The 12,241-nt window shown below is 37.0% G+C and overlaps 1 protein-coding gene across 11 annotated transcripts in view; it reads right to left on the bottom strand.

Annotated features, from left to right (window-relative positions):
- The window catches only part of EYA1 (EYA transcriptional coactivator and phosphatase 1), a 330,392-nt gene that overhangs the window by 46,985 nt on the left and 271,166 nt on the right, over positions 1–12,241 (bottom strand). For 9 of the 11 annotated variants that reach the window (XM_032609847.1, XM_032609854.1, XM_032609850.1 and 6 more), the window contains one exon: positions 2,524–2,613. The exons of the other annotated variants lie outside the window; for them this stretch is intronic. In XM_032609847.1, coding sequence (XP_032465738.1) covers positions 2,524–2,613 — 90 coding nt within the window. The remainder of the gene's footprint in view (positions 1–2,523; positions 2,614–12,241) is intronic. 11 annotated transcript variants of the gene reach the window in all.

A 12,241-nucleotide genomic window follows, 5' to 3' on the forward strand; every position in this document is an offset into this window, starting at 1 on the left:
CATTTATTTTTGCCAGGAAATAATTTTACTCTATTTTGAAAGAAACTAATATTTGCAATGACCAGTCTCAGGTTTGCTGAATTACAAAAATATAAAATGAAGGATTGAAATAAGTATAAAAACCAATGTATTTTTTAAATATTCCACAAATCTAAAGCAAGTAAATAATTTCCGAAGCCAGAGACTAAGTGAATCTTTCATTTATACTTTTGCTTTATATTATTTGCAAGTAAAATAAAATCAATTTTGGGAAGGTTACAAGCTTAAATAATTTTTCACTATTGATTTTTACATTCGGTTGAATTATTCCTTCATTCTCTTTTCTACTTTACTTATAAGAAAGAGTCCTCATGCCAAGAGGAAAATCTGATATTTCAATATCTGTGTGGATCCCTAGTTCTTCTTTTTTTTTTTTAATTTGGGCTTATGAAAAAACTACATCCACTACAAACCTAAACTAGAACTTTTAATATTTACTTTTATTTCAGACCTTCTCTATATAGTTCAGTGTGAATAATGTTAGGAAACAAATAAAAATCTGGCTATATTATATCCAAACTGAGTTAGGAAGCTTTTCTGTCTATATTATACCAAGTTAACTACTTTGCCTAACTTCTCACTTTTTACCACATAGTTTTGGCACTGTACAGTCAAGCTTTGTCATTTTTAAGAGGGTAGAGTTTAAAAACAATAGAAAATTACTGCTAATTTCTTCTTGATGGATGCTATTAACACCTATTAACATCAGTAAGAGTAACAGGTTTGAACCCAAGACACTATCAGCCTGGTCTGTGTCGTTGGAAACAACCGAAACTTAGGAAAGGAATTCTAACATATTAGTAAAATATGGAATTTTCTGGTGCTGTTCTCTTATGAAGGGAATCACAACCATAAGGCAGAAACAGCTTTTGAAAAGAAGTATGATTATTAAGCTTTTAGAAAGGCAATTCTGAACTTGTCACTCACTTGGAATATTTCCACCTTAAAAAATAGTAATGCCTTACATGTAATTTCCTTAAGGAAAGCAAACACTTTAAAATGCAAAAAAAAAAAAAAAAAAAAAATTCTGTATTTCACCCTAAGTGTAAAAATAAATATTTCACTAAGGAATGGGGGAAAAATGAAGCACATTTAAATAATTTCATTGCACTGGAAGTTGCCAATTCGTCTGTGAGTAGTTTCATTGCAGATGAAAAGAAATCAAAATACAGGACAGATGTTGAACAAACCGCATTTAAGTTCTGTCACACACTGGCATTTTTCAAATGATTTTGGCTCATCTATGAAATAAGGTGCATTTTGCTTGATTTTGAAAAGGGGAAACATAAGGAAATATTTAAAGGCCAATTGCTGCCAATTAACTTTGATCAGTAAAAGTTCTATTTGAATCTTTCAGATTCTTCTGCTGTCTGAAATAACATACATTTATAAAATCTAGGAAAACAACAACTTGATGATTAATGCCTGTTGGCAGCCCTACCACAAGCTTGCTTAATAGCAGGATTTAAATAAACAACTATCTCTATTATGAAGGGAGTGAAATGTAGTTACAGGCATATTTTCTCATAATGGAGCTATGAAAACCAATATTCTTTATTCTTAAAAATGCTTCTGGGGCTTCCTTGGTGGCGCAGTGGTTAAGAATCCGCCTGCCAATGCAGGGGACACGGGTTCGAGCCCTGGTCCGGGAAGATCCCACATGCTGCGGAGCAACTAAGCCCGTGCACCACAACTACTGAGCCTGCGCTCTAGAGCCCGTGAGCCACAACTACAGAGCCCACGTGCCACAACTACTGAAGCCCGCGCGCCTAGAGCCCGTGCTCCGCAACAAGAGAAGCCACTGCAATGAGAAGCCTGCGCACCGCAACGGAGAGTAGCCCCCCCCCACCCCGGCTCACCGCAGCTAGAGAAAGACCGCGCCCAGCAACGAAGACCCAACACAGCCAAAAATAAATTAATTAAAAAAAAAAAAAAAGCTTCTAACCAAGATCAGCATGTTTGTCATTGCCCGTAACACACTGTATCATCTTACAAAAGTTTCCCCCCAGATTATAAAGGACAAATAAAATCATCAGCAGTTTGACATAAGGAATTCTGGCAACCCAAAGAGCAGAGGCCTGACTAAAATGTTATACGACCAATTGGGCCAGCCAGACAGAAAAGAATCTGACCCAATACGGTAAGAGTCTGACATGGACAGCATATGACAGGATCACAAATTCTGTTGGATTCTAAAGGTAACCCATCTCAACAGTGATTATGTAACTGAGAAATCTGTAGCTTCTGATAATCAACACAGTTTAATATAAAACATTCTTGACATCAACTTTTAATCCCTATCAATAATCATGTGGAATCGAACTTTGAAATACAGCAGCCAAAGTACGACCATATAATCAATAATTACTTTATCTCCTTATTCCAATTATATATTCAAAAAATAATATCCCATCGTTATTTTAGGACCAATCACCTATTTCCAAACATGCAACATGAAGAGTATATAAAATAATCAGAACTTACCTCCAAGTCGTTAAAAAATAGATGTGTGTCTGCCAAGTTGAAAATCATTTCTTCCATTCGTAGTCCAAGGGAAACTGAAGTAGGTGGATCCTAAAAGAAGAATTTTACAGGTCAAGAACATACATACTTCAGGGTACAGGAAATACAGTGTCATGCTGAGAGGGAGTTAGCATCGGGAAAGAACAAAAGGCTTGGGTTCCAGCTGCTTTTAGAGTGCGTGGTTTATTCTGTATTTGAACTTCAGTGACTCATTTTGTTTAAAAAGTACCTCTAAGGTTGTTGGTATTTTGCATAATGAAGAAAAAAATTGCTGCTTATAATATTGCAAAATATATAAAATCTAGGGTTACTCAGACACACAGAGTAGAGGAAATTCAGCTTCACACGTCTGTTTCAGGAGCAAGAAATTCAGTGGATCAGGAAGACATTTTTTTTATGTTCCACCTCAATCCATGAAGAGTGTCTAAAAGCACTGCCACAAATGTCAGAAAATAGATATAATATAGATTAATTTCAGAAGGATAGAAAATACCAATTTCACTCCAGGTGATAACTACCATTATTTTGTATTTATTCAGATTGCCCGCCAATTTTGAGTATACTCAAAATGGAAGTGATGGCCACTCTGACCAGCTGGCACCATGCCAGTTCAGGAAGCTGATCTTGACATTCATGTGACACTATCCAGTCATCAAACAGCCAGTAACACACACAGGGGAGCGCAGTGGCTTCTACCCGACGCTTCAAGCCTTCAACACTAGTGATAGACAGTCTGTCCCACACAACACACATCCTAATGACATCTGTTGGTATTGAAGGTGGGGGATATAGAGATGTTTCCAAGGTTTTAATGGTGTCACTATATTCCTAATGCATCCAACCCAGGAAGCAACACTGTTCATGGTGAATATCCTGCATAATTAGTGAAAAAGGAAAAATATTCTGTAGAGAAAGTATTCAAGGATATGTGAGTTTTTCAAGTTTTTATTGGCATTTTAATAGCAATACCAACTTTCACCTTTACGGCCTTTAAATTTTTCCAAAGAACAATAATTTCTGATATACTCTTTTATTATCACAGCAAACCTCTGGAATCTATGTGGATCATTTAATTAGAGAAACTGTAACTAGAGAAATTATGCCTTCATGTCGCCCACCCATCTAGCTGGGGTGTACTTTGTGTATCACCTGTCTTTGAGTCTTAGAGTGGAGAAAAACCCAGAGAAAATAAGTCTTGCTTTCTAATACTGTCCAATATAAACCTTGTACATTTTCTCTATTGTCTTCACTTCAAAGCTCAAGACTTGCCTGTGTTTTACCCCCTACCCTCCAAGTATCTAAAGTCCATCAACCTTGAGCCCCATCTTCTCATGGGCTTTGGGAGGCAGCGACAAATGGTGGAAGAAGAGCCCTAGACCCAGAGGTCAAGCCCTATCCTTGTTCTCTTAGTTACTTTGGTGTCTCTATCTCACTAAGCCTCAGTTTGCTCATCTAATAAATCAGGTGGCTAGATGGCAAATATGTTGTTCTCCCATAGAATAAAAAAAACACAAAAACTCTCCATCTCTTCATTTGTCACAATCATATGTGTTTATACACCTGGGAGAAAGGAGGGGCCTGGGATGGTGGAGGGGGCAGAGACTCACTGGGTGCCAGCCATGGGCCAATCAACTGTGGCCAGGGAGGCGGAGTCAACACCATCCCTGCACCACCCGTCCCACTAGCTCCGCCCACCCCACCAGCACACCCTCAGCTCCAGCACCAACATGGTTTATCTCACAGGAGTCCCAGAGATCGACAAGAGGAGGTTTTGGGAAAATATGGCAGGATGGTACTGCTGGTCTCAATTCCCCTCCCACCTAGGCCTTCTCTGCCAGCTGACCGGCAACGTAAAGGAGAGAGAAAACACATTATTGCCAAAAATCTGGGGTTAGATTGGCAAAGGGGCAAAGCAAATACCCCAGGGTTTGTAAGAGGGCAGACAGGAAATAAAAACACATAGGCCAACTGAGTGTCCAAGAGCTGTGCAGGGAGGGACAAATAAGAACACTTCCCTAAAATTTCCTGTACAATGATTAAGCCTTGTTAAATCTTCCCTGCTTGACACCACCTAAAATCTATGAAATTTCATAGGTTGTAGAAGAATTAAAAAACTGTTTACAAAATAAGTAAAGAAAAACTCTCATTGAATCTTGGTTTTATAGGAAATTGCTCACTTCCAAGAATTCCAAGTATCAATAAGTGTGCTGGAAAAAACAAATGCCCGAATACATACAGCCTAGAGCAGAATTAACCAGTAGGGGAAGTTCAAACAGCTGTTTCTAAAACAAAACACCTGACTCAGGTGTGTCCTCCTTCTAGTTGAGGCCAATAAAAATACGCTGACTTGTCTCATAACCACATCAATGAATCTTTTCATGTGGGCAGGCGAAGGAGACTCACTGCAATTATTTAATGGGCAATTCTAGAATTGATGTGCCATGGTATTGTGACTTCTGAAAAAGGATTATTTCTCCTTGATATGGTTGCTTATTTATACCACCATCAAAAGAATTACTCCATTGTTTGTGAATATATAGCCTACTCTAACTTTTCTTCATAAATTACAGTAATGTCTTGTGAGTTGGAATACTAATAAATTTTAAAGGCTTGTTCAGTCTTGTGGTCAAATACAACACAGATGTTGGCCTTATTTACCTTTTAATGTTTTTCTCTTTTGTTATTAGCTGTCATTCCTTAACAGTTTTCATACCTGCCACTCCACAGTATTGTTAGGAAACATTTACACCACCAAAAGAACAGCCTGACGATTAACTGAAATGAAAGAATTTTAGAATAGGAAGGGGATCTAGTTGAAAGCAGTGTTTCTCAAATATTTTTTAACCATAATCCACAGTAAGAAAAATCATTTTATACTATGATCTAGTAACATCTCTCTCTCTGTCCCTCACACACACACAGCTGAAATGTGAGCTTGGCAAAACGAGGCTTTCCACACCGTGTGGAGAGTATTCTGTTACTTTCCATCTCATCGCCCGTTAATGTGTCGAAGTCTACAGTTTGAAAAGCAGATTTCTAAAGAACACCTACTTTTGATTTCAGAGACAGGAAAACTGAGTTGCAGCCGTGTTATGATTTGCTTGTGGTAACAGAGCTGTTAGGGTACAAAGCTATCTCACCCTAAGTGTTTTACCTGAAAGGAAACTAGCCAGAAGAACAGATAGGTAACCATGGTAACAGATCTGCTTCCACATTCTAGCAACTGGAGTCCTTCTCAAATCAAGGTTAGATTTGATCTTCCTATTATAATAATCTTTCAATATTTTCATATTTTTCAAACATGGCTGATACAAGTCAAATGTCAAAAAAGCTAACACTGAACAGTTAATAAATTAGTCCTAGCTTGATGGTTTATTTTGGCATATATAGAGGAAGAAAGAAAAAACACATTTTTTAGACCCAAACTGAGACATTAAAATCACCATGTCTTTGGCTTAATCTTACTTTCCTTGTGCTTTGCAGTAACGAATTCCAGAGCTGTAGTTGTGAACTGGTGCCTTTTAAAACACCATTTTTTGCTACATCACTTTTGAAAAATTATTTAGAACTTCGCCTCCACTTCCAAGAAACATTTCATTTTAAGTAAACCTTGTTGCCAAATGTTTCCATTCTTTTCTGAACTTGACTCCTCTGTGGTATTTACCACTTCTAATTTCTTCTTAACATTTCTTCTTCCCTTATGTCTGTAATATCATCAGTCTTTTCTGGGCATCTTCCTAGAATCTGATTATCCATCCTCTATCCCTTCAGTGATGTTGGTTCCTAGGACTGTTTTCACCCATTCCTCATTCTATTCACACTGCCTTACAGACTCCAACACACTCATACCTTCAACTATCAGCCCATTCCCCTCTGTTGAACCTCAGACCTCATTTGTAGGCCCATATATCAATCACCTATTGGTCCTTTGCACTTGATGACCCATAGAGCACCTGAAACTCAATGGGCTGCAACCTGGATTCATCATATTTCCCACATCAAATGAACCACATGATCCTGCCCCTTGGACCTGGAATTCATACCTTCCTTATATTCACCACCATTTTCTTTTCTCCAGCCATGTGTCTCATTTGTAGCTATCTGTAGTAGCTTCCCTCACTGGATAGGTCTCCCCCGGTTACCGACAAGAATACAACCAAGTTTCTGTTCAACCCCCATGCTCAGTCCTGCATCCCACAGAACGCTTCTTTCAGTGCCCCTCCATCAATCCAGAGGCTCTTCCCCGACTCCTCCCAGCCGGGCTCATCAGCCACTGGGTACCACAGCTGTATGTGCTCTTGTCTATGTCAGAGACATATCCCTGTATCTTTCTCTCCATCCTTGGGACCACACACAATGCCTGGCACAGGGCTTTCCCAAAGTCTGGTGGAGGAATAAATGAATGAAAGAAATAAACAGCAGATATTTCAAATAATTGTAATGAAGAAAAAAATATCAAATTTGATCTTTAGTTAGTTATTAGTGTTTAGTGTCAGTAAAAAAAAAAAAAATCCTAGATACCTAGCTTAGGGGGAAAAAAGGACATTTGATTCCTAAAAGTCATTCTATCTACATAATATGGTATCAATATTAAACATGTTCATTCATACTTTGTACCTGATTAAAGAGCACCTCATTCTTAGAAGAGCTACTTACAAAGCCTTACTTATCTATTTGATGCAGTGAATAAGATTAACATAAGATCAGCATACAATTATTTATTTTAAAAATTTATCAGTGATATGCATTACATCTTGCAAAATATATTCTCATATTCTCTGCAGTCTAGTTCCCTAGTAAAAACTGAATAGTTCAGTGAAGAGGCTCAAACAGAGAAAATACAATCAAATGCTTTATCATTTTTCTTGTTTAATGAATAAACAGTGTAAACTTACTATAGTTCTTCTGCCCAGGAAATTCTACTAGCTGTTCCTTAACAAGACAAGACAGATAGCATCCAGCACCGCCCCTCACACACTCACACACACACACACACACACACACACAGGAATTAAATTTAACTCTGATCTTAAATTATTTTGATGTGATAGTAAATTGCAAAGCAACCTAAATGTCCATCAACGGATGAAGATATAAAGATGATGTTGTACAAATATACAATGGAACATCACTCAGCCATAAAAAGGAATGAAATAATGCCATTTGCAGCAACATGGATGGACCTAGAGATTATCATACTAAGTGAAGTAAGTCAGACAAAGACAAATATAATATCACTTATGTATGGAATCTAAAAAAAGATACAAATGAACTTATTTACAAAACAGAAATAAACTCACAGACATAGAAAACAAACTTATGGTTATCAAAGGGGAAAGGTGGGGGAGGGAGGGATAAATCAGGAGTTTGGGATGAACAGCTACACACCACTACATATAAAACAGATGAACAGCAAGGACCCACTGTACAGCACAGGGAACTACATTCAATATCTTGTAACAACATATAATGGAAAAGAATCTGAAGAAGAACATGTATATATATTCTATATATATATTCTATATATGTATATTCTATATATTCTATATATGTGTATTTTATATATATATATATATATATATATATATATATATATATCTGAATCACTTTGCTATACACCAGAAACTAACAGAACACTGTAAATCAACTATACTTCAACTTAAAAAAAATTGCAGTTGTCTGCTTTAAGTCATGAAAATAAGGTGAAGGAACTCGTTGCAATGCTAGGCTACCCAGGGCTGTTTTGTGTAAGTCAAAAATAGTTATGTCTATTGAAGAGAAAGCAACATTATACAGATAAATTAGACCCAAGCCTAAAACAATTGTTTTGCTCTCATCTTCTATCCAGTGATCTTTAATTATCCCATTCCCTCAAGATCTTTTTCTCCTGTTTCTAGAACACAGAGCTGCACACAGAGACTAAAGTTATTATCATCCTGTATTCAAATCATCAGCACCAGCCCTGGCCTGTTGTCATTCTTTTACTGTTCCTTGATTTTTTTTTAGCCTGATCACTGCTATTACACTAGATCCTCATGTGATGAAAATGCTTTAAAAAGAAGAAATTCTCGACAAAATCAGTGCACAGAAATGCCATTAAATTCATATGGAGTCTAGATTGGGATTCTAACTTTGCCATTTACTAGCTGTGTGGTGGGCAAGTTCAGTTACTTAAACCCCTGGACCTCAGGTCCCTCATCAGTAAAACAGGAATACAACAGGTTTGTTCGAAGGATTAAACTGGTAATACATTTAAAGTTCTGAACATAGCGCCTGCCAAGTATTAAGCTGCTGCTGCTGCTAGTAGGATGGTGGTGGTGATTTCTACTATCACTATACTACAGTTATAACAGCAGATCTGAACATGGGACACCATGTCTCCACTACAAAATCATGCATTAGCATTCTGCACTCAGATTGGATGTGAAGTTCATGCTTTTTAAAGATAAGGGCAACCCTAAATTCCTCATGCCAATATTTTTGAGGTGACTGTGTTTTTAAGAGACCAATCATCAGTAAAGCTGATTTGTGTGGATGTTAAATGGGGAACATGCAGTGTGACCACTCCTAGGAGGAGTGTCATTGGTTCTCCCAAAAGATCTCAACCAAGGTTCTCATCACTAGGAGAGATGACCCAACTCTTGCCAACTGGCAAAGGTGTTGTCCCATACTCTGAAGATCTAGGAACTAAAGGGGAGGAAGTGTCATTCAGATAGGATCCAAATACTGCACCAACTCAGTAGAATCCTAGAAGTGTTCTTTAAAAAATAAACCAATTACTTGCACAGCCAAGTAGCGTGATCTCCATGGGTGGGTCACATACCTGTTAGCTTATACCCTTTAATCATTAAAGGGTCAGATTCGTGAACAGGCACTTAAGCATAGCCCAAATCCATTGCTTACAGTCAATTAACAAATGACTTGGAAGAACAGGTCTTGGAAAAATCTTGACTCTGCCCAAGTTTATCAACAAATGGCTGGTAGTGATAAACGGCAATAAACGGTTAATTACTGAGGTACATTCCAAATTTAGTACCTTCAGTGTACAGTCCCTGAAAAACTTCAGTATTCACAAAATGATGTTATGTTTTCGCATTTGAGGAACAACATAATAATTCAGAGAGGTCTTGTTTGTGGTAGGGTCAAAGGATAAATTTGTGGGACTACTTTAAGAATATCAACATCATATAAAATTATCAGCTAACATAACAAGAAAGAAAAGTGGAGTCTTCTAGTATTAGTTCTTCCACAAATAGCAACTCTGATTGTCATGTGATTAACTACCAGGGAAAGGTATTCCATTTCTCAGCTCTCTGATGTGAGCATAGCATTCTTTCCCTAATGTAAATAGTTGATCACTTCCAAGTCAAGATTACAATGTATACACATTGTACATAAACGTCTGTTAAATAGTATTCTTACACTGAGATTTACAAGGAAACTGCCTGTAGATTAAATGCCTAAGGCTAGACTTAAGCCTCAAGGGGCAGAGTTGGATTTACCTTTGAAGTTACCCACCAAGCATCAAGCAAACCTATAGATTAATCACATTAGTTCACTGACTCAGAACTATGGCTGGTAAACTGAAATTCACTATGCTGTTGAAAAGATAATAAAGGAATGTGGCACCTGCATGAGCCACTGAGGCTATCTATCTGTCTCCTAGAGGTGACCAGGAAGCCTTAACAAGGATATGTACTAATACTGGAGAGATATTCAAGGAGAGAAGATATTTGAGAAAATCTCTAAATTCAGAAAGTGGTTTAGGTTTATCTCAACACTTTGCCTCACCAAAAGTAACTATGGGCTAGTTATTTGCAACAAGCACTGTCACATCTTTTTATTTCTGATGTGCATCCACATATACTTGGTTCTGCTGAGTTAATGAACTTGTGGTTTAACTCCCCTCCCGCCCCCACCCAAAACTCTAGAGTTTTCTCCTTCCTAATCAACTAACTTTGAGCCAATAAGAAAGGATTTACAGGATAATTACAATAGATTGTTAGAGGAGACTGTCCAACCAGCAAGCTGAAGTTTAAAACAAGAACAACCAGACATTACACATCTCTTACTGGAAGGATATACCTCACCTACGAAGTCTTAACCAAAACAAACAAACTAACCATTAAACCTGAATCTAATTAAGCTTCTGGATCTAGCTACTAATTCACAGGAAATACAGGGGACAAAAGAATATGTGACAAAGGAACACAATGGAGATGCAATCAAGAAAACCCAGTCTCAGACCCTCTATAAGACAGATGATCTGGTTATTTCAACAGAAATACTCAAGGTTAAAAGAAAAGATTGAGTGAGAATGTACAGCTTAAAGACATGTAAGAGACATACAATAAACTGTAAAAAAAAAAATTATAAAACCACTGGAGAAAAACACTTTACAAACTAGGAACAGAGAATAGAAGGAAACTATCTCAATACCACAAAGGACATATATGAAAAGCCCACAGGCAACATCATACTCAGTGGTTAAAGTCTGAATGCTTTTCCTCCATGACCAGGAACAAGACAAGGATGCCTGCTTTTGCCATTTCTAGTTGACATAGTACTGGAAGTCTTAGCCAGAGCAATTCAGTAAGAAAGAAAAAGAAATAAAAGGCATCCAAATAGGAAAGGAAGAAGTAAAATATCTTTATTCACAGATGACATGATCTTATATGTAGAAAATGCCAAAGAGTTTCTAAAAACTGTTAGAACTAATAAATAAATTCAGCACAGTTACAGGATACAAAATCAAGACACAAAAATCAATTGCATTTCTATATACTAATAATGAACAATCCAGGAAGGAAGTTAAGACAATTTCATTTAAAATAGCATCAAAATGAATAAAATACTTAGAAATAAATGTAACCAAGTAGGCAAAAGACTGGTATACTGAAAACTACAAAATGTTGCTGAAAGAAATCAGAGAAGACACAAATAAATGGAAAGGCAGTCCATGTTCATGGATGGAAGACAATATTAAGATATCAATATACCCAAAGTGATTTACCCTATCAAATTTTCAATGATGTTTCTTGCAAAACCAGACATAACCACCGTAAAATTCACATGGAATCTCAAGGGACCCCAAATAGCCAAAACAATCTTGAAACAGAATAACAAAGTTAGGTCTCACATTTTCTGATTTCAAAACTTAATTACAAAGCCACAGTAGTCAAAACAGTGTGGTATAGAGTGATATATAAAGACAGACATATAGACCAATGGAATACAACAGAGAGCTCAGAAATAAATTCCTACATACATGGTCAAATGACTTTCAACAAGGGTGCTAAGATTATTCAATGAGGAAAAGACAGACTTTTCAACAAATGGCGTGGGGAAAACTGGATATCCACATGCAAAAGAATAAAGTTGGATCCTTACCTTACACTGTATATAAAAATGAACTCAAAATGGATCAAAGACCTAAATCTAAGAGTGAATCTATAAAACTCTTAGGGGAAAAGCTTCATAACACTGAATCTGGCAGTGACTTCTTGGCTATGACACCAAACGCACAGGCAACAAAACAAAAAAATAGATAAATTTGACTATATCTAAAAACTCTGTGCATCAAAGGGTCCAATTAACAGAATGAGAAGGCAACATATGGAATAGTAGAAAATATTGAAACTCATATCTGATAGGAGGTTAATATCCAGGATATACAAAG

The sequence above is a fragment of the Phocoena sinus genome, chromosome 17 (assembly GCF_008692025.1).
Source record: "Phocoena sinus isolate mPhoSin1 chromosome 17, mPhoSin1.pri, whole genome shotgun sequence".
Classification (NCBI taxonomy): Eukaryota; Metazoa; Chordata; class Mammalia; order Artiodactyla; family Phocoenidae; genus Phocoena; species Phocoena sinus.